The sequence below is a fragment of the Hippocampus comes genome, unplaced genomic scaffold (genome assembly GCF_001891065.2).
Source record: "Hippocampus comes isolate QL1 unplaced genomic scaffold, H_comes_QL1_v1.1 scaffold327, whole genome shotgun sequence".
NCBI lineage: Eukaryota > Metazoa > Chordata > Actinopteri > Syngnathiformes > Syngnathidae > Hippocampus > Hippocampus comes.
Window position 1 is genome coordinate 260,727 of NW_017806221.1, and position 17,595 is coordinate 278,321.

The window sequence follows — 17,595 nt, forward strand, 5'->3', positions numbered from 1 at the left end:
CGACCCTTGTGAGGATAAAGCGGATCGGAAAATAGATGGATGGATAGATGGATATAATGCGGGATTCATGCAGTATTTCCATCTATCTTTTAAATCACAAAAAGCCAAACATTCAATTGTCCCTAAATGTGTGATTTTTTTTTTTAACTGCAAACTGCAAGCCTGTATGAATTTACAAGAAACATAACAAAACAGCAAGCACTTCATTTCTTCCCTGATGGCATGGGCAGTTTCCAGGATGATGATTCCAAGATTCATTGGATTGGATTTTGAATTGTGCAAGAGTTATTTAGGCAGCAGGAAGTGTAATTTCTGTAAAATTGTCTAGAGTCCAGAATGTAACCCAAATGATATTGTTTTGTGTGCAAAGAATAAAGACTCTGTCCAGGTTTTCAGATATAACATCACTGATGAAATGTAGTGGTTGTGACAAATTGATACAACTCCGGGTGAAATGAATGTTGGGATATTGGATATGCTTATTGAACTGATGCCATTCCGAACTTTCTATAATCAAAGGTACCAATGTGCAATATGTATATGCAGTATATACTATATACCAAGGCAGTTTAAACGAAACAAAATTAGGGTAGCGTGCTGTGATTTGCCTTTTCATTGATTTAATAGTAGCTGACAGTTTATATTTCCTCACCCTGAAGCTGTCAAATCATTTTATGGGACACATACACTATAGTCACGTTATTTTCCTCTTAAAATCCAATGACAATTTTTTTCACTTGTTGGATTTGACATTTCCTACTGTGTACTTTGTCTGGCATTGACCATAAAAGAATATTACAAATAGTGACATTTTTACAATTGCTGCCATATGGCTGAGATGTCCCATACCATGAACAGATAGATGGGTTTCTTGGGAAGAAAACACAATATAGCTGGACCCCACACGCAGAGATGATCTCTTTATCCTGGGATTGTCTCGCAGCAGAGGACATTGATGCCAGCTGGTAGGATAGGATGGGGTGTATGGAGGGACGGGGGTGATATAAATGAATGAATGAATGAATGAATGAATGAATGAATGAATGAATATTGTGGTTGCCGGAGGGGTCCAAAATCTCCTTCAAATGGGTCCAGGCTCAACAGTAAAGTCCATCACTAAAATGCCTTCAGTATTTCATATAATCCTGTTTAGGGAGGGTCAAGGCACAAAGGCAATAACATCTTAACCTATAAACTAAGTTGTTTTTTTTTTTCCAAATCATTAATAAGCACGTTCAAACTACTTTGTGGTTGTTTTATTGTTGATCCCAAAATTATGTTCATGGACACTTGCTTGTTAGAATGGTTGCAACTAAAGGGGGCAGCAGGATTAGAATGGTTGCAACTAAAGGGGGCAGCAGGATTTTGTTATGCCAGTGAAAAATCCAATCAAATATCTCAAACAATCATTTTGATACCTTATTCGTTCTACATTCCAGGGGTCTGTGTCTTTTGAACTGAAGTGAACCAAAACTCTCATTATGTTAAGACACAACCCTGTAATTTAAAACAAGACACTTGAGAAATAAACAAATAAGTTTTGCCTCGGATTTGCGTGACACAAACTTCAACTAAAATGTGTTATTCAGTTTTCAGTGTGAATAAATCAGATTTCATTGTATGTAAATATGAATTATTATAATTCGGGAGGGTGGCAGGCGACTGCTTAGCACGTCGGCCTCACAGTGCAGAGGTTTGAACAAATTGAACAAATATATTTTGAGGGTTCACCTAAGCTTTCTTCGTTCTCTCTGATTGAATAGCATGAAGATTAAAAAAATGAAACAGCATAAACAGTATATACGTTGAATGTCTACAGTACACCAATAAATGTACTTATTGAAGAAGACTAAAAAAGGATCATTGAAAGATGAATTACGGTAATTTAATTATTGGTCTCTTGAAAACATGCATTGCAGGCTATTGAACACTCTAAATTGTCCTTAGGTGTGAGAGCCGGATGGTTGTTCGTCTCTGTGTGCCCTGCGATTGGCTGGCAACCGGTTCAGGGTGTACCCCGCCTACTGCCCGAAGACAGCTAGGATAGCTCCAGCACGCCCCGCGACCCTTGTGAGGATAAAGCGGATCGGAAATAGATGGATGGATAGATGGATATAATGCGGGATTTATGCAGTATTTCCATCTATCTTTTAAATTACAAAAAGCCAAACATATAATTGTTCCTAAATGTGTGATTTTTTTTTTTAACTGCAAACTGCAAGCCTGTATGAATTTACAAGAAACATAACAAAACAGCAAGCACTTAATTTCTTCCCTGATGGCATGGGCAGTTTCCAGGATGATGATTCCAAGATTCATTGGATTGGATTTTGAATTGTGCAAGAGTTATTTAGGCAGCAGGAAGTGTAATTTCTGTAAAATTGTCTAGAGTCCAGAATGTAACCCAAATGATATTGTTTTGTGTGCAAAGAATAAAGACTCTGTCCAGGTTTTCAGATATAACATCACTGATGAAATGTAGTGGTTGTGACAAATTGATACAACTCCGGGTGAAATGAATGTTGGGATATTGGATATGCTTATTGAACTGATGCCATTCCGAACTTTCTATAATCAAAGGTACCAATGTGCAATATGTATATGCAGTATATACTATATACCAAGGCAGTTTAAACGAAACAAAATTAGGGTAGCGTGCTGTGATTTGCCTTTTCATTGATTTAATAGTAGCTGACAGTTTATATTTCCTCACCCTGAAGCTGTCAAATCATTTTATGGGACACATACACTATAGTCACGTTATTTTCCTCTTAAAATCCAATGACAATTTTTTTCACTTGTTGGATTTGACATTTCCTACTGTGTACTTTGTCTGGCATTGACCATAAAAGAATATTACAAATAGTGACATTTTTACAATTGCTGCCATATGGCTGAGATGTCCCATACCATGAACAGATAGATGGGTTTCTTGGGAAGAAAACACAATATAGCTGGACCCCACACGCAGAGATGATCTCTTTATCCTGGGATTGTCTCGCAGCCGAGGACATTGATGCCAGCTGGTAGGATAGGATGGGGTGTATGGAGGGACGGGGGTGATATAAATGAATGAATGAATGAATGAATGAATGAATGAATGAATGAATATTGTGGTTGCCGGAGGGGTCCAAAATCTCCTTCAAATGGGTCCAGGCTCAACAGTAAAGTCCATCACTAAAATGCCTTCAGTATTTCATATAATCCTGTTTAGGGAGGGTCAAGGCACAAAGGCAATAACATCTTAACCTATAAACTAAGTTGTTTTTTTTTTTCCAAATCATTAATAAGCACGTTCAAACTACTTTGTGGTTGTTTTATTGTTGATCCCAAAATTATGTTCATGGACACTTGCTTGTTAGAATGGTTGCAACTAAAGGGGGCAGCAGGATTTTGTTATGCCAGTGAAAAATCCAATCAAATATCTCAAACAATCATTTTGATACCTTATTCGTTCTACATTCCAGGGGTCTATTCATCACCGTCCATGACCGTGGCCACATTGCATCACTACTACGGAACTGGCCGGAGAAAGACATTAGGGTAATGTATCATTAAAACTCTGCCATTTATTGTGAGGTGATTTGCTCATCTTTGATTTCAATTGTTCCGCACACCAAACTGATTGAACAAATTGAACAAATATATTTTGAGGGTTCACCTAAGCTTTCTTCGTTCTCTCTGATTGAATAGCATGAAGATTAAAAAAATGAAACAGCATAAACAGTATATACGTTGAATGTCTACAGTACACCAATAAATGTACTTATTGAAGAACCTTAAAAAAAGATCATTGAAAGATGAATTACGGTAATTTAATTATTGGTCTCTTTTTTCCCCCCCACAAAATCTAAATAATTAGGCTTTTACTTTTACGAACAGTAAACCAGAGAATGCCACAATTACCTTGGCCATATTTACTTGTCATTCAACTAAAACGCTACGCAATTCTTGTCTAGTGCATTGTTAAAAGCAACATGCAATATTTCAACATCAGCATAGTCGATATGCTGCTGGCTAATATACGGTACTGCAAACGTTTGACTTTTTACCTGTGTGCATCAATCAGTTTTTAGTGACGGATTTGCACGTCACTCATAATCTTGTTTGAGGCACAATGATGAAATCAGCGGCTATTCCTGGTATGTAAAATATAGCAATAACCTGAGCCACCTGTTCAGAGCTGTCAACAAAAGGGTATTTGCTTCACCACCCATGTTCCACCACTCATACGGAACCCACCTGTAAGATTTCAGTCGAGGGGGGACAAGAATGAGCCATGTTAGACCATTAAATAGAGTTGGGGTTTTTTTCTTCAGAACAGTGATTCAGTTGTCACGTTCATGTGAAGTGCAGAGAGCCAGTAAAATGAGTGTTGTCTTACTTTGTGTATGTGTCTGACTTTGTCGTCCCTCCAGGTCTCTCTAAACGCATAACGCTATCGTCCTCTAGTTTGCCCTTCAAAAACCCTAAAAGGAATGATTGTTATGTACCTTTTTTTTTTGTCATCAGGCCTCAGGGCAGTTATGAATTACGTATGTATTGCGGCCTGAATGAAGGATGTATAAATGACCACTCAGATACCAATGCTTCTGCTCCAGCAGCTCAAGCGACAGTATTCTACTTGACAGTATTCTACTTGAAGTATTCACAAGTAGTATAAATGATTAATCAATAATACAATAACTATTCATCCAGATCACTTGATATTCACACACAATGTTTCTAAAATAATAAAGATTATCCGTACAACCTTACTGGTGAAAGGAGACTGTGATTTTTTTTCTTCTTTCATCTATAACTGCTTCTAAAAACAAGGCAGTGGGTGTTGTATTCTTGTCGATGCCTTATTGATTTCAAAAGTCTCTTTTCATTATCATAAAGAGTTTCTAAAAATACCATACAAAAAACAGGAATTCTTAATACACATGGCACCTGTAATAAAACACACCTATAAACTACTTTTATCCAAACGTTTTAAGCCCTACTGTACTTTTATCAAACACTATTTTTTTGCTCATCAAAATGAGAGGAGCCACTTCCATTGGCGTGCAAGCAAGTTGGCTGTGCTCACGCCCACAATGCCCACAAATGCCTTTTTCTAAAAGAAAACACCACCCATGCACACAGTTAGACTTCACTTTGCGCTAGACATGCCCTTGGTACGAAATTAAGACCCTCTGCCATGCTTCTGGGGGTAAGCACATGTCCATTTGAGTTTAAGCTCCAGACCATATTTTTTGGGCAACTTGGAACAAGAAAAATTACACTTTCCCTTTGGGCATCATTGTACTTTCTTCAGCGGCCAGCACCATACATCACACGCCACGCTTCTGAATACCAAATTGTTTTATATTGGGCAACCAAATAGTGATATCCTGTAGAGTAAAAGCAAGTTACAAAATGAAAACCATGTACATTAACTCATTGACAGAATTCAGTATTGTAGAACAATAATCAACAAGACATACAACATATAAATGATTATTATATGTATATACTATATGGTATTATTACCAATTAATGCTGCTGCTTTGAATTAGGCTACTTCATGGCTATTGGACAGATGAGATGTTTTATTTTGAAATACCAAAGCAAGAAGTTCCACTCGAAGTTAAATCATACAAAGGCATCTCACACTAACAAGTGAAATAACTCGGATGGACACATAAAAGATACCTCCTGAACACTACACATGTTTCAAATGTAGTTATTAAATTAATCTATTGTTGCAATAAAATTGTGATTGATTAGATAGGAACTTGGATAGAAACTGTGGATATCCATATCTCAATATAATGTCAATGTCACTCGTATTATGTTGATTGTTGACAGGCTGTGTGTGTGACTGACGGTGAGAGGATCTTGGGCCTGGGAGACCTTGGCTGCAATGGGATGGGAATTCCAGTGGGCAAGCTGGCCCTCTACACAGCCTGTGGGGGCGTTCCCCCACAGCAGTGCCTGCCTGTCCTGCTTGACGTGGGTACAGACAATGAGGTAAGGACAAAAGACTGAATCTACCTCTTGGCCAAGGGTCGGCAACCCAAAATGTTGAAGGAGCCATATTGGACAAAAAAAACAAAAAACAAATATGCCTGGAGCAGCAAAAAACCAAAAGCCTTCGAAAGCCTTGCAATGAAGGCAACACATGCTGTATGTATCTATACTAGCCTACTATCAAAATGACTAAGTTGGCTACAAATACTATATTTTTCCCTGCACTGCATCCTGTAGAGCAAGGGTGCCCAACCTTTTTTGACCGAAGATCTACTTTTCGATCAACCAACCTCCCGCGATCAACCCATTACTGCACATGCGCGCATACGCACGCACTTACACACACATGGCGTTTGTCGAGACCAGACGCGGAGGCATTCGACACACTTTTGCAGCGTGTTAACTACGTAGCTCACGTGTACCGTTTTAAAATGCTTCTATCGGCCCTCCAGATTCCCATTCTTTGCCAGTACCCTCGGTGAATTGTACATGAAAGGTTTTTTTGTTTTTGTTTTTTTGCAACAGCCACCTGCCTGGCATTCCGCCCTGCGAAGAGAAACGTGTGTCGCAGGCTATGACACAAATCTTCGTTGACAAAAATGTTGAAATTTAGATGTTATTCTACACATTTTTACAGCATTAGATAACGTTAAGAATGTTTGTGTCATGTTTTTCCTCCTACATAAACCATATAAAACAAAAAATAGATTTGCCTCCCCCATCTTTTTCTATTTTCAAACATTTTTGAAAAAGCTTCGGGGAGCCACTAGGGCAGCGCTAAAGAGTTGCATGAGGCTCTGGAGCCGCGGGTTGCCAACCCCTGCTCTAGTCAAATTGGTTCTATAGAAGAGTGAAACAATTGCTACAGTCTGGCATCATAATACACAGTAAATTTCGTAGCGTACGTTTTACACTTGTAAGACTATATTTGGTCCCAGTCTAAACAGAATGAAATTTGAAAGTAAAAATAAATGTTACACTGAAAAAAGATTGGAGTGGTATTTACTTGAAAAAAAAAGGTTTTATCACTCAGAAATTCAAAGTAAATTTCACAAGGAGATGTTCTGAATAAATTTTACTTGCATCGTAAAAAAAAAAGTTACTCAAGGGGTGAGGAACAAACACACAACCTTCAGGTTAAGAGACAGCTACAAAACCACCTGGGTCATGCCACTTCTACAGCGAGATAATAAATTGCTGCTGACAGACGGAATACTCGTACCTCCAAAACCCCTAAAGAATTTTTGGTCTTAAAGAGACCAGCAAACTCTCAGTAGGCGCGGCATGGCTCAGGTGGTTGTGTGGCCGTCTCCCAACGTGAAGGTTGTGGGTTTGTTCCTCAACATTTTTTTTTAACTAATACTTATGTGAGTAAAATTTACTCGAAAACTCTCATTGTAAAAGTTACTTAAAATTTTAGAGTGAAAAAACTACTAGCTTTTTTCAAGAAAATATCACTCCAAATTTTATAATCTTTCACTGAATATTTTACTCTGAGACTGGGATCAAATCTCGTCTTTTTGGAGTAAAATGTACTCCACAAAATCTGCTGTGTACAATGAAGTTTGGTAAGGAGTGTAAACCTACTGTAAGTACAATTGAATATACTACAGAGATAAGATATTTTATTTTCAAACTGATGAACATTGTTTTTGTTTTTTTTTTTTGCAAATACACTATCATGTTGAATTTAATGCCTGCAACAAATTCCAAATAAAGCTGGGACGGGGCAACAAAAGACTGGGAAAGTTGAGGGACATACATAAATAAATAAATAAATAAATAAATAAATAAATAAAACTAGTTTTGAACATTTTACCCGGTGAGCAGGTTAATTGGAAACAGGTGAGTGTCATGATTCACTTCAAAACAGGCATGTCCACCTCCGGTCCTTGAGGGCCACTGTCCTGGCTGTTTTCCGTCTTGCAACAGAGCACACGATTCAAATGATCAGCTCATCAGCAAGCTGTGAAGAAGCCTGAAAATGATCCTGATCATTTGAATCACATGTATTGCAGGAGGGACAAAACTAAAACATGTAGGGCAGCGGCACTTGAGGACCGAGTTTTTACATCCCTGCTATAAAAGGAGCATCTACGAAAGGCTCAGTTGTTCACATGCAAGGATGGGGTGAGGTTTACCATCTCGTGAACAACTGCGTGAGCAATAACATTTCTCAGCGTACAATTGCAATGAATTTAGGGATTTCATCAACGATGGTCCTTAATATCATCAAACAATTCAAAGAATTTGTAGGGATCGCTGTTGAGCCTAGTCAACAGCCTGAATTTTAGTTCGCTGGTCAGTGCTCTGCACTGCCAAACCGGAGATGTGTTACAAATATCTGCCACCAATGATGGATGAATATGTATAGGTGGCATAAACAAAATTGCCACCAATGATGGATGAATATGTATAGGTGGCATATCCCAGCATCCCCGTCAACCAAAAGGTGATTAATAATGGGAGGTTGGCCGCTTGAAAGGTCAATCTGGGGTCAAAATGATATTGCCACGTGGGCTCAGGAACACTTCCGAAAACCATTGTCAGTTTACAGAGTTTGTTGCTACATCTAGAGATGCAAGTTAAAAACTGTACCATGCAACGTGAAAGCCTTATGTCAACAACACCCAGAAACGCCGCCGGCTTCTCTAGGCCTGAGCTCATCTGACGTTAAGTGGAAAAGTGTGCTGTGATCTTACATGCCCACCTTTCAAACAGTTTTTGGAACGTTATGAACGTCGTGTCCTCCAGGCCAAAGAGAAAAAGGATCATCTGGAGTCTTATAAGCGCAAAGTTCAAAAAACTAGCATTTGAGATGGTATGGGGGCATCTATAGTGCACATGGCATATGTAACATCTGTGAGGGTACCATTAATTCTGAAAGATACATTCAGGTTTTGGAGCAACATAGGCTTCCATTCAAACAATGTAATTTTCAGGGATGTCCCTGCTTATTTCGGTAAGAAAATGTCAAACCACATTCCGCATTTGTTTCAACAGCGTGGCTTTGTAGTAAAAGAGTGCAGGTACTAGACTTGCCTGCCTACAGTCCAGACCCGTCTCCCATTGAAAATGTGTGCCGCATTATGAAGCCTAAAACACGACAACAGAGACCCCGGATTGTTTAGCACATAAGTTGTACATCAAGCAAGAAAAAGAACGAATTCCACCCAAAAAGCTTCAACAATTAGTGTTCTCAATTCTAAAACACTGACCGAATATTGTTAAAAGGAAATGTGATTCATGTTCCGGCTTTTTGGAACATGTTGCAGGCATCAAATTCAAAATGAGTGAATATTTGAAAAACAAAAGAAAATAAGGTTTCTCAATTTGAACAAAAAATATTATGTCTTTGTGGTGTATTCAATTGAATAAAAATTGGAAAAGTATTTGCACTTTATTGTATTCTGTTTTTATTCTGTTTTAAACAACATTCCAACTTTATTGGAACTAGTGATTTTGTGAAGCAGAAGCATTTAGTGTGCAATAAAAACAGACGTTTTACGATCAAGCACCAATAGTCGGTAGTAAACACCTTCAGTCAGATTTACTGTTTTCTATCTTTTACAAATAATATCAAGGCAAAGCTAATCAACTGTTGAGCTAATTAGTAAGTTTACAAGCATGAGAAGGATCCTGACAGTATGTTGTTCAAAATTGGATAAGATTAAAAATAATCTAAGTTCTACATGTGTTTTATACCACGGGTCAGTTCACTGCCTAAATACTGAGAGAAGTCACATAATCCAGTTTAACCAGGCACGCCTTGCTTCACAAAAAACGTCAACCACCTACTCCCAGGCAACCCCCTTTCAAGACTTTGCATCGCCGCTGATGATTGCCAGCTGGTAAAGCACATCTCTCTTGTGACGGTACATGCAAGTACCGGCCAGCCAGCAAACAGAGCGCCCACCAACAGTCCCTTACCCAAATTGTGGGCAGTCTAGCTTGTGTCTTTAGCTTTGAACAGACTCAGACGAAAATAGTTAGCATGCAAGTCTATATTTACACATCTCTCTATGTACTGTATCCATGTCGTGTCGGCCAAAGGCGTGGCAACCTTAGGTAGGGTTCTGTGCCTGATGCCAGATAAACCGGGCCTGTCAGAAGTTGTTGTGCATTCTACCAAAAGACAGACTTCAGATGACTTTGCTGCTGCAGGTCAGCTCCAATCTCCCAAATTTCTAATGTGTTTCAGGAACTAACATTTCCAAAATATACAGGAAAATGATGCACATGCAAATAATGTTTATAACAGAAATGTTTGTTGCCACAACCGTACGAGTGGAAACTGTAATTCTCGGATTAACCCTGGTATTGTGTTTGGGTCCAAATTGACCCATTTTCAAGTTTAGATATGTAAAACCCACCATTTCCTTTTTTGTACTGAAGCGATGCCTCACTCTTTTGCAAATAATATGTATTATCAGATGGTTTTAAATCTGGTGGTTGTCTTGGCCAGACCAAAATGTTTCACTTTATCCCTCTCCCGATTAACAATACTTTACCTTTCTACTTTAGTTCCAGCTTCTTTAAATGTGCTGCAATCCTAAAAAAAATAGGACATTACCCTTACTTCCATTACTTTTGGCTGGAATTGTACTGTCATGTTATGTTTTGATCACTTGTGTTGTATTTGTAAAGCAGCATCAGAAAGGAAAGCTAAGCTTATGTTTTTTTTTTTTTCCTCAACTGACAGTTTACCATTTTTCTTTGTCAACACACAAATAGTACTCATGGTGATTCATTCGTCCAATCCCAGAAGACCTTGGCATGGTACATCCTGGACCGATCACCAGTCAAGCGCGAATCAAATATAGACGAACAACCATTTTTACTCACATTCCATGCTCATCAAATGACTAACACACATTGGAACGTCGGAGGACGGAAACCAACACAAGGTCGGGGACCTCGTGCTAACACAGGAAGGCCTGAGCTGAGATTCAAAACTAGAACCTAAACTCTCAATCCACCATCCTTCCCTCATGGTGATTTTTCTTTTCTTCACTTAACGTTACCATCCATACTCTACCAATAAGCAATTTAAAGATTTCATAGCTGTACATTTTGTTCTTAGATATGCATACTTTGATTACATCCGACAAGAATGGGTTGGAAATATGTCTGAATGGGGCTAAACTGTCAAGTGTACTCACATTAATTTGCTACTCTTTTACAAAACTTCTGAAAGAGATTAAAATACAGTCTGCTGGGCTGTGGTTGAATTTTCAATTTAGATTTTTTTCTGAAGAGATGACAGCCCAAATGAGATTTAATTGGCTAAATGGGCCAGCTATATGTCTTGAGAGTGGCAGAGTTCCTGAGGAGGCTGGTTTCATTTGGGCCCTGACACTTTTTAGGCTGCAGGCTAGTATCGCATGCCGATGTTTGAAATGATTGCTATTATGGGATTATATCTGTCCTTGAGTGTGTATTGGGAGGGTGGTAACAATTTATTACTCTCTCTCTCTCTCTCTCTCTCTCTCTCTCTCTCTCTCTCTCTCTCTCTCTCCCTCTCCTCTCTCTCTCTCTCTCTCTGGAGGGAGGTTGAATTGAAGTAGAGAGAGAGAGAGAGAGAGAGAGAGAGAGAGAGAGAGAGAGAGAGAGAGAAAGAGAGAGAGAGGTAAGCGCTATCGCAGCTAGGACTACTGAAGGCACTCATAAGAATTGGCTTTGTGGACAGCAATAGCGGCATCTAGCAGCCCATGAATGGAATGTTAGCAGTCCTTCAGATTGGTCACTCTTAATCTACACTTTGCAATCCGTTTTTGCACAAATGAACAATTTATTTAATCTTCGTCAGCCCGGTGGTCGACTGGTTAGCGCGTCGACCTCACAGTGCAGATGTGCAGAGTTCGGTTCCGGCTCCAGCATCCCTGTGTGGAGTTTGCATGTTCTCCCCGTGCCTGCGTGGGTTTTCTCCGGGTACTCCGGTTTCCTCCCACATTCCAAAAACAACCACCATAGGTTAATGGAACACACTAAATTGTCCCAAGGTGTGAGTGTGAGCATGGATGGTTGTTTGTCTGTGTGTGCCCTGCTCTTGGCTGGCAACCAGTTCACGGTGTACCCCACCTACTGCCCGAAGACATCTGGGATAGGCTCCAGCACCCCCCGCGGCTGTTGTGAGGATAAGCGGATCGGAAAACGGCTAGATGGATTAATCTTGTGTCAAATTACATATTCAGGTTTTAATATTTGTAAAGCACCTCCTTAAATGGTGCTGCATGTGCTAGGATTGAAATAGAATGCATGTAAACAATTCAAGAAATCAACAGAATGATGAGTTTGAGTTGCAAAGGCCTGAGATGTTGATGTTGCAGTGTTTTGACCGGACATTTGTTGTCATGAATAGCACATGCTTGTGGAGGCTCTCAGTCAACACAAGCTAGGCGTAATTAGAACACTTGAACACAGAGCGAACACAGAGCGAGCCAAATCTCCACCAACACCAAGTCAAGAGAGAGTGAGGTCAAACACATTGAGAAGGCATTGTCAGGGTGTAGCTACCCTAAATGGGCCTTTGGCAAAGTTAGGAAAATTAAAACAAACAGAGAGGAAACCAACCAACAGAGAGAAAAGAAGAGAAGGGGTGTCTGTGTACCTTATATTGCCGGCCTCTCAGAGAAAATACAAAGAATATTTCTACAACATGATATTCCCGTTTATTTTAAACCGATAAACACATTGAGAAAAAAACTAGTACACCCCAAAGACCGGGCTCCCAACACCCAAAAATGCAATCTGATTCATTCCATCCGTTGCCAAGAAAGTGAGTGCAAGGAACATTACATCGGAGAAACCAAACAAACACTCAAGAAAAGACTTTATCAACACAAATGGAAAAACAATGATAACAAAAGTGCAGTACACGCACACTTAAAAGAAACAAACCACACAATTGAAGATGAACAAGTAAAAATCCTAGGAACAGAAAAGAGATGGTTTGAAAGGGGAGTAAAGGAAGCGATTTTTGTTAAAAAATTTTCACCCTCTCTGAACCGTGAAGGAGATATCAGATTTAACCTGTCTCCTATTTACAATAACTTGTTGACCACCAAGGGACATAGACATGCTGATCAGGCCAAATGAAAGTAGCTATTCAGCCCTAGCCCAAACAATAGGCCTAATCAAGACCCAACGATAGGGAATTTAGAAATCAATGGGCCTCTTCACCATAGGGGCGTGACTAACCATCCCCACCCAGTCCTCAAACAGGCCACGCTCAGCTTTTTAGCGCAGAGCAACTTCCCGGAATCTTCACGGAGACTTCAGGGTTGTCTACCGCTGACGAAGCTTCTGTGAGAGAAGCGAAACGTCCTTTTTTGCTTTTTTTTGGTATAGAAAGCATTAAATTGAACAAATGATGAGGGTGAGGCTTGTGCTTGTTCACATCATGCTTCACAGCAGCACCAGCCCTCACCACAAACTCAAAGAACAAATTGGGCATGTTGTGTGGGATGGTTGGACTGCAAAACATTTTATTTGTTTTAGTATTTAGTAATCCATTAAATAATGAATTAAATAATGAATGGATCATTAAAAATACACCTCCCGGTAGTTTCATCTCTCTTTTAATCCTCTTCATTGTGTGTTTTTCAGGCACTATTGCAAGATCCACTGTACATTGGGCTCAGGCACAAGAGGGTGCGAGGCCAGGCATATGATGACCTGCTGGATGAATTTATGAAGGCTGTGACAGACAGGTCTGTTCAGATTCAATTCGTCATTTGCCCACTTCCTCTTTACAGTCTGCCGCTGTGACTTTCAGACATGCAGCTCTCTTAAGCCATTTGGAGCCTACTATATATGCATGCAGTATGTGATGCAGACAGACCCATTTTGTGGGATTCAGCTGTCTGGAAAACAATTTACCAGTGCATGATTGGACTTTTATGAGTGGAATTTGGGGTCCAATGCTATTCAAAACCGTGCGTAATAACCGACTTTGTTCATGATGACCAGACCTTATTGAAAAATGATCAGAGAGCCACTAAAACCACCAGAGCTATAGATTTCATTCACAGCTATGAAAATGGGTCAAAGCGCTGAGTTGTCCTTGATGAGAGTTTTGTGTACATTTGATGTATTTGGGTGCCGTTACAGATTTACTGTATACGTATATTGCAATAGGCTACGCCAGAAGCATCGCCGTGTGTGATTGGACTTTTATGAGTGGAATTTGGGGCCCAATGCTTTTCAAAACCGTGCGTATTAACCGACTTTGTTCATGATGACCAGACCTTATTGATGTCATTCACAATTATGACACCAGTAAGGCACAATCCCTCTGAGTGAGTATAGAAATCAATTCTTTGAACAAATTATAATCATTTTCGTCTTGAAAATATTTTTATAGCACCCTGTCACTGTTTTTCACACACGTTGCGCAGGTACAAGGCAGTCTCCAGTTGCATGCACGGTAGATGACATTATCCCCAAGGTGAGATCTTGCAGTTTAACTGCCAATAGCATACGCAGGCTCCAGCGAGTCTGGTTCTGTTCTCGCCATGTCAAACACAGCATACTCTGGTGTACTACGCTCTGTCACTGACTGCCCTGATTTTAATGCAAATGGGACGATTGGACTGGAAAAGGCCATCCCACAATGGCGCACGACAGTACAAATGCCCAGTTACGCCCAATTCTATCTGTGCAAAGTCTAGCAAAATAACAAAACAAACCAATAAAAAACCACACCCTTGCACATAGTTAGATCACTTTGCGCTAGCCCTATATCTCCTTGGGTTCCCCCCGTAAGTGTTGAAAGAAGTGGCTGGGGAGAAAGCAGTATGGACTTCCCTGCTAAGTTGTTGCCCCCTACCCGACCGACCCCATATAGGTAGGAATTGGCTGGATGGATGGATGGACGGATGGATTCTACACTTGAGAATTATAATCGTTTTTGTCTTTAAAATATTTTTATAGCACCCTGTCACTGTTTTTCACACACGTTGCGCAGGTACAAGGCAGTCTCCAGTTGCATGCACGGTAGATGACATTATCCCCAAGGTGAGATCTTGCAGTTTAACTGCCAATAGCATACGCAGGCTCCAGCGAGTCTGGTTCTGTTCTCGCCATGTCAAACACAGCATACTCTGGTGTACTACGCTCTGTCACTGACTGCCCTGATTTTAATGCAAATGGGACGATTGGACTGGAAAAGGCCATCCCACAATGGCGCACGACAGTACAAATGCCCAGTTACGCCCAATTCTATCTGTTCAAAGTCTAGCAAAATAACAAAACAAACAAATAAAAAAAAAACGCACCCTTGCACATAGTTAGATCACGTTGCGCTAGTCCTATATCTCCTTGGGTTCCCCCCATAAGTGTTGAAAGAAGTGGCCGGGGAGAAAGCAGTATGGACTTCCCTGCTAAGTTGTTGCCCCCTACCCGACCGACCCCATATAGGTAGGAATTGGCTGGATGGATGGATGGACGGATGGATTCTACACTTGAATATGGCGCCTAACATCAATATTACGACAGCAGAACATTTTGGCTCAGGTTTCAGTATTTTGTGAAATTTTGAATGCCAGATTTGTTTGTTTGAATGTCAAAGTTTCTGTTTAAGATAAGATAACCTTTATTTGTCTCACAATGGAGAAATTCCCAATTTACAGCAGCAAAGTTATGAAAGGGAGAAGTAGAAGAAAAAAAGTATATAAATAAATATAAATGATAAAATAGAGATATACGCATACTAAAAATGGGTGAGTGGGGGTGAGTCCAGGTTTTCAGGTCCGTCTATTCAATAGCCTGACAGCAGTCGGCAGGAACGAGTGGCGGTACCTCTTCTTTTTGCAGCGCGGGTGTATCAGTCTATGGCTGAACGAGCTGCCCAGTGCTGTCAGGCTGGCCTGAAGGGGGTGGGAGGGTCTATCCATCATAGTTTTTAGCTTTTTTTTTTAAAGTTTGTGAGTCAATGTTACATGAATATAATGTGAAAGCAGAAATTATCCAATATGCCCTTTTCCTTGATATTAACGTTTATATTTTGCTCAGGTACTGTCACAATTAAAGGAGTTGTGTCTGTATGTCACATCTTTAAGGAGGTTCTGGCCGAACTGAATTCACCTTGTAATAGATAGTGTGAGGGCTTTCCCACCAGGCTCACTGACAGATGCTCATAATCTTGACAAAGACCTGAACACACAGACAAAACAGCCTGGCTGCCAAATCGATTTGAGTTATGGGATTTTTTTCTTCTTTCATAGCAGCCAAAAAATCCGGCTGGACAAAGTCAAATTGCACTATCAGTGATGCTCACAAACATGACGATATAGTGTCTGAGGTTTTGGCCTCGAGTCAACCATCTTGACAATCAGGATGTCATGATTCCCATTCTGCATTTGTTGACCATTATGTCATCACTCTTCCCTCTTATCAGGGACTGATCAAGCCATCACCACTTGTCGAAATATTCATCAGGTCAGGTCTCACATCCAAGAGGCATTTCGTGTGTCTGAGGACGAATGGCATGATTACTAAAGCAAAAAACACAGTTCCATTTATCTAAGCTCACCTCCAAACAACCCCCAACTTCTATACTACAATATAACAGTTTACAGTCAATCTTTATCAATATAAAAAACTTGAACTAAAGTAGATTGCACTCACCAGATATTCTAGTTCAAATGCAGTCCTTTCTTTGTTCCCTCGTGGTCTGTGTAAGCAATAACTGTGCCGCTCATACATACTAGCGAATGTGCTGTGTTTTGGTTGGTAATAAATATGAGTCAATGACTCATACCGCTAATCCATTGTAGACACTCAGTGGTGGGCCGTGCATTTCAACCTTACGTCTTCAGTGACGTCACATACATGAACACAATACTGTATAGGCTCGTCAAGCAGCACTTAATTTCAGGAGCATTTAAAACCATCAAGTATGCATTCACAATTAAGAGCAGGAAACTAAATTTACAGATAGTCAAAAATAAAAAGATGATTTAAAAATACGAAATAAAATGTGATCTTAAACAAGTCTGTCCAATAAATTGCGCAATGTCGCAGTTTCATATAAGACACCAACCAAACAATAACAAAACAAACTATTCTTTGAAAATAAACAGATCATTTGCATTTTGAAAATCGGCGATACAACAGCAAATAACTGAAAATGTTGAGCAGCTGAGATTGAACGAACTTTCGTGCACGAAGGTGACTACAATGCGCCATTATAAATTGCAGGTGAGCAGATTTATTCGATACATTTTTGTATCTTTGTCATTTTATTTCGTTACCATGAATTTAATACTAACGAAATAAAATGGCAAGAAGAAATGTAAAATAAAATTCATTGACTCACCAATGTAGTTCTCCACAGCGTCTGCTTATTTGAAAATAAAGTCGATCCTCCTTTGTTTTCTCAGGAACACTTCAGTGGCTCTGTTGTACAGTTTTCAGGTCCAATAGCAAGTCCTTTTCTATCGACATGGAAGCTAATGCTGAAAGCCGTTTTTGTCCGGTCGTGTTTCTGGTATAATTTTAATTTCCCTCTCTTTTTTTTTTACTTTTTCGTCGTGGAGCTCCGTCTTCCGGCTTGCCTGTTCACCGAGCTGCAGATCTACGCGAGTGTCCCCAAAC

At 39.9% G+C, this 17,595-nt stretch overlaps 1 protein-coding gene across 2 annotated transcripts in view; it reads left to right on the forward strand.

Annotated features, from left to right (window-relative positions):
• Nucleotides 1-17,595, forward strand: part of me1 (malic enzyme 1, NADP(+)-dependent, cytosolic) — a 78,945-nt gene that overhangs the window by 46,778 nt on the left and 14,572 nt on the right. For both annotated transcript variants that reach the window (XM_019856315.1, XM_019856316.1), the window contains exons 4-6: nt 3,468-3,543; nt 5,836-5,997; nt 13,606-13,709. In XM_019856315.1, coding sequence (XP_019711874.1) covers nt 3,468-3,543; nt 5,836-5,997; nt 13,606-13,709 — 342 coding nt within the window. The remainder of the gene's footprint in view (nt 1-3,467; nt 3,544-5,835; nt 5,998-13,605; nt 13,710-17,595) is intronic.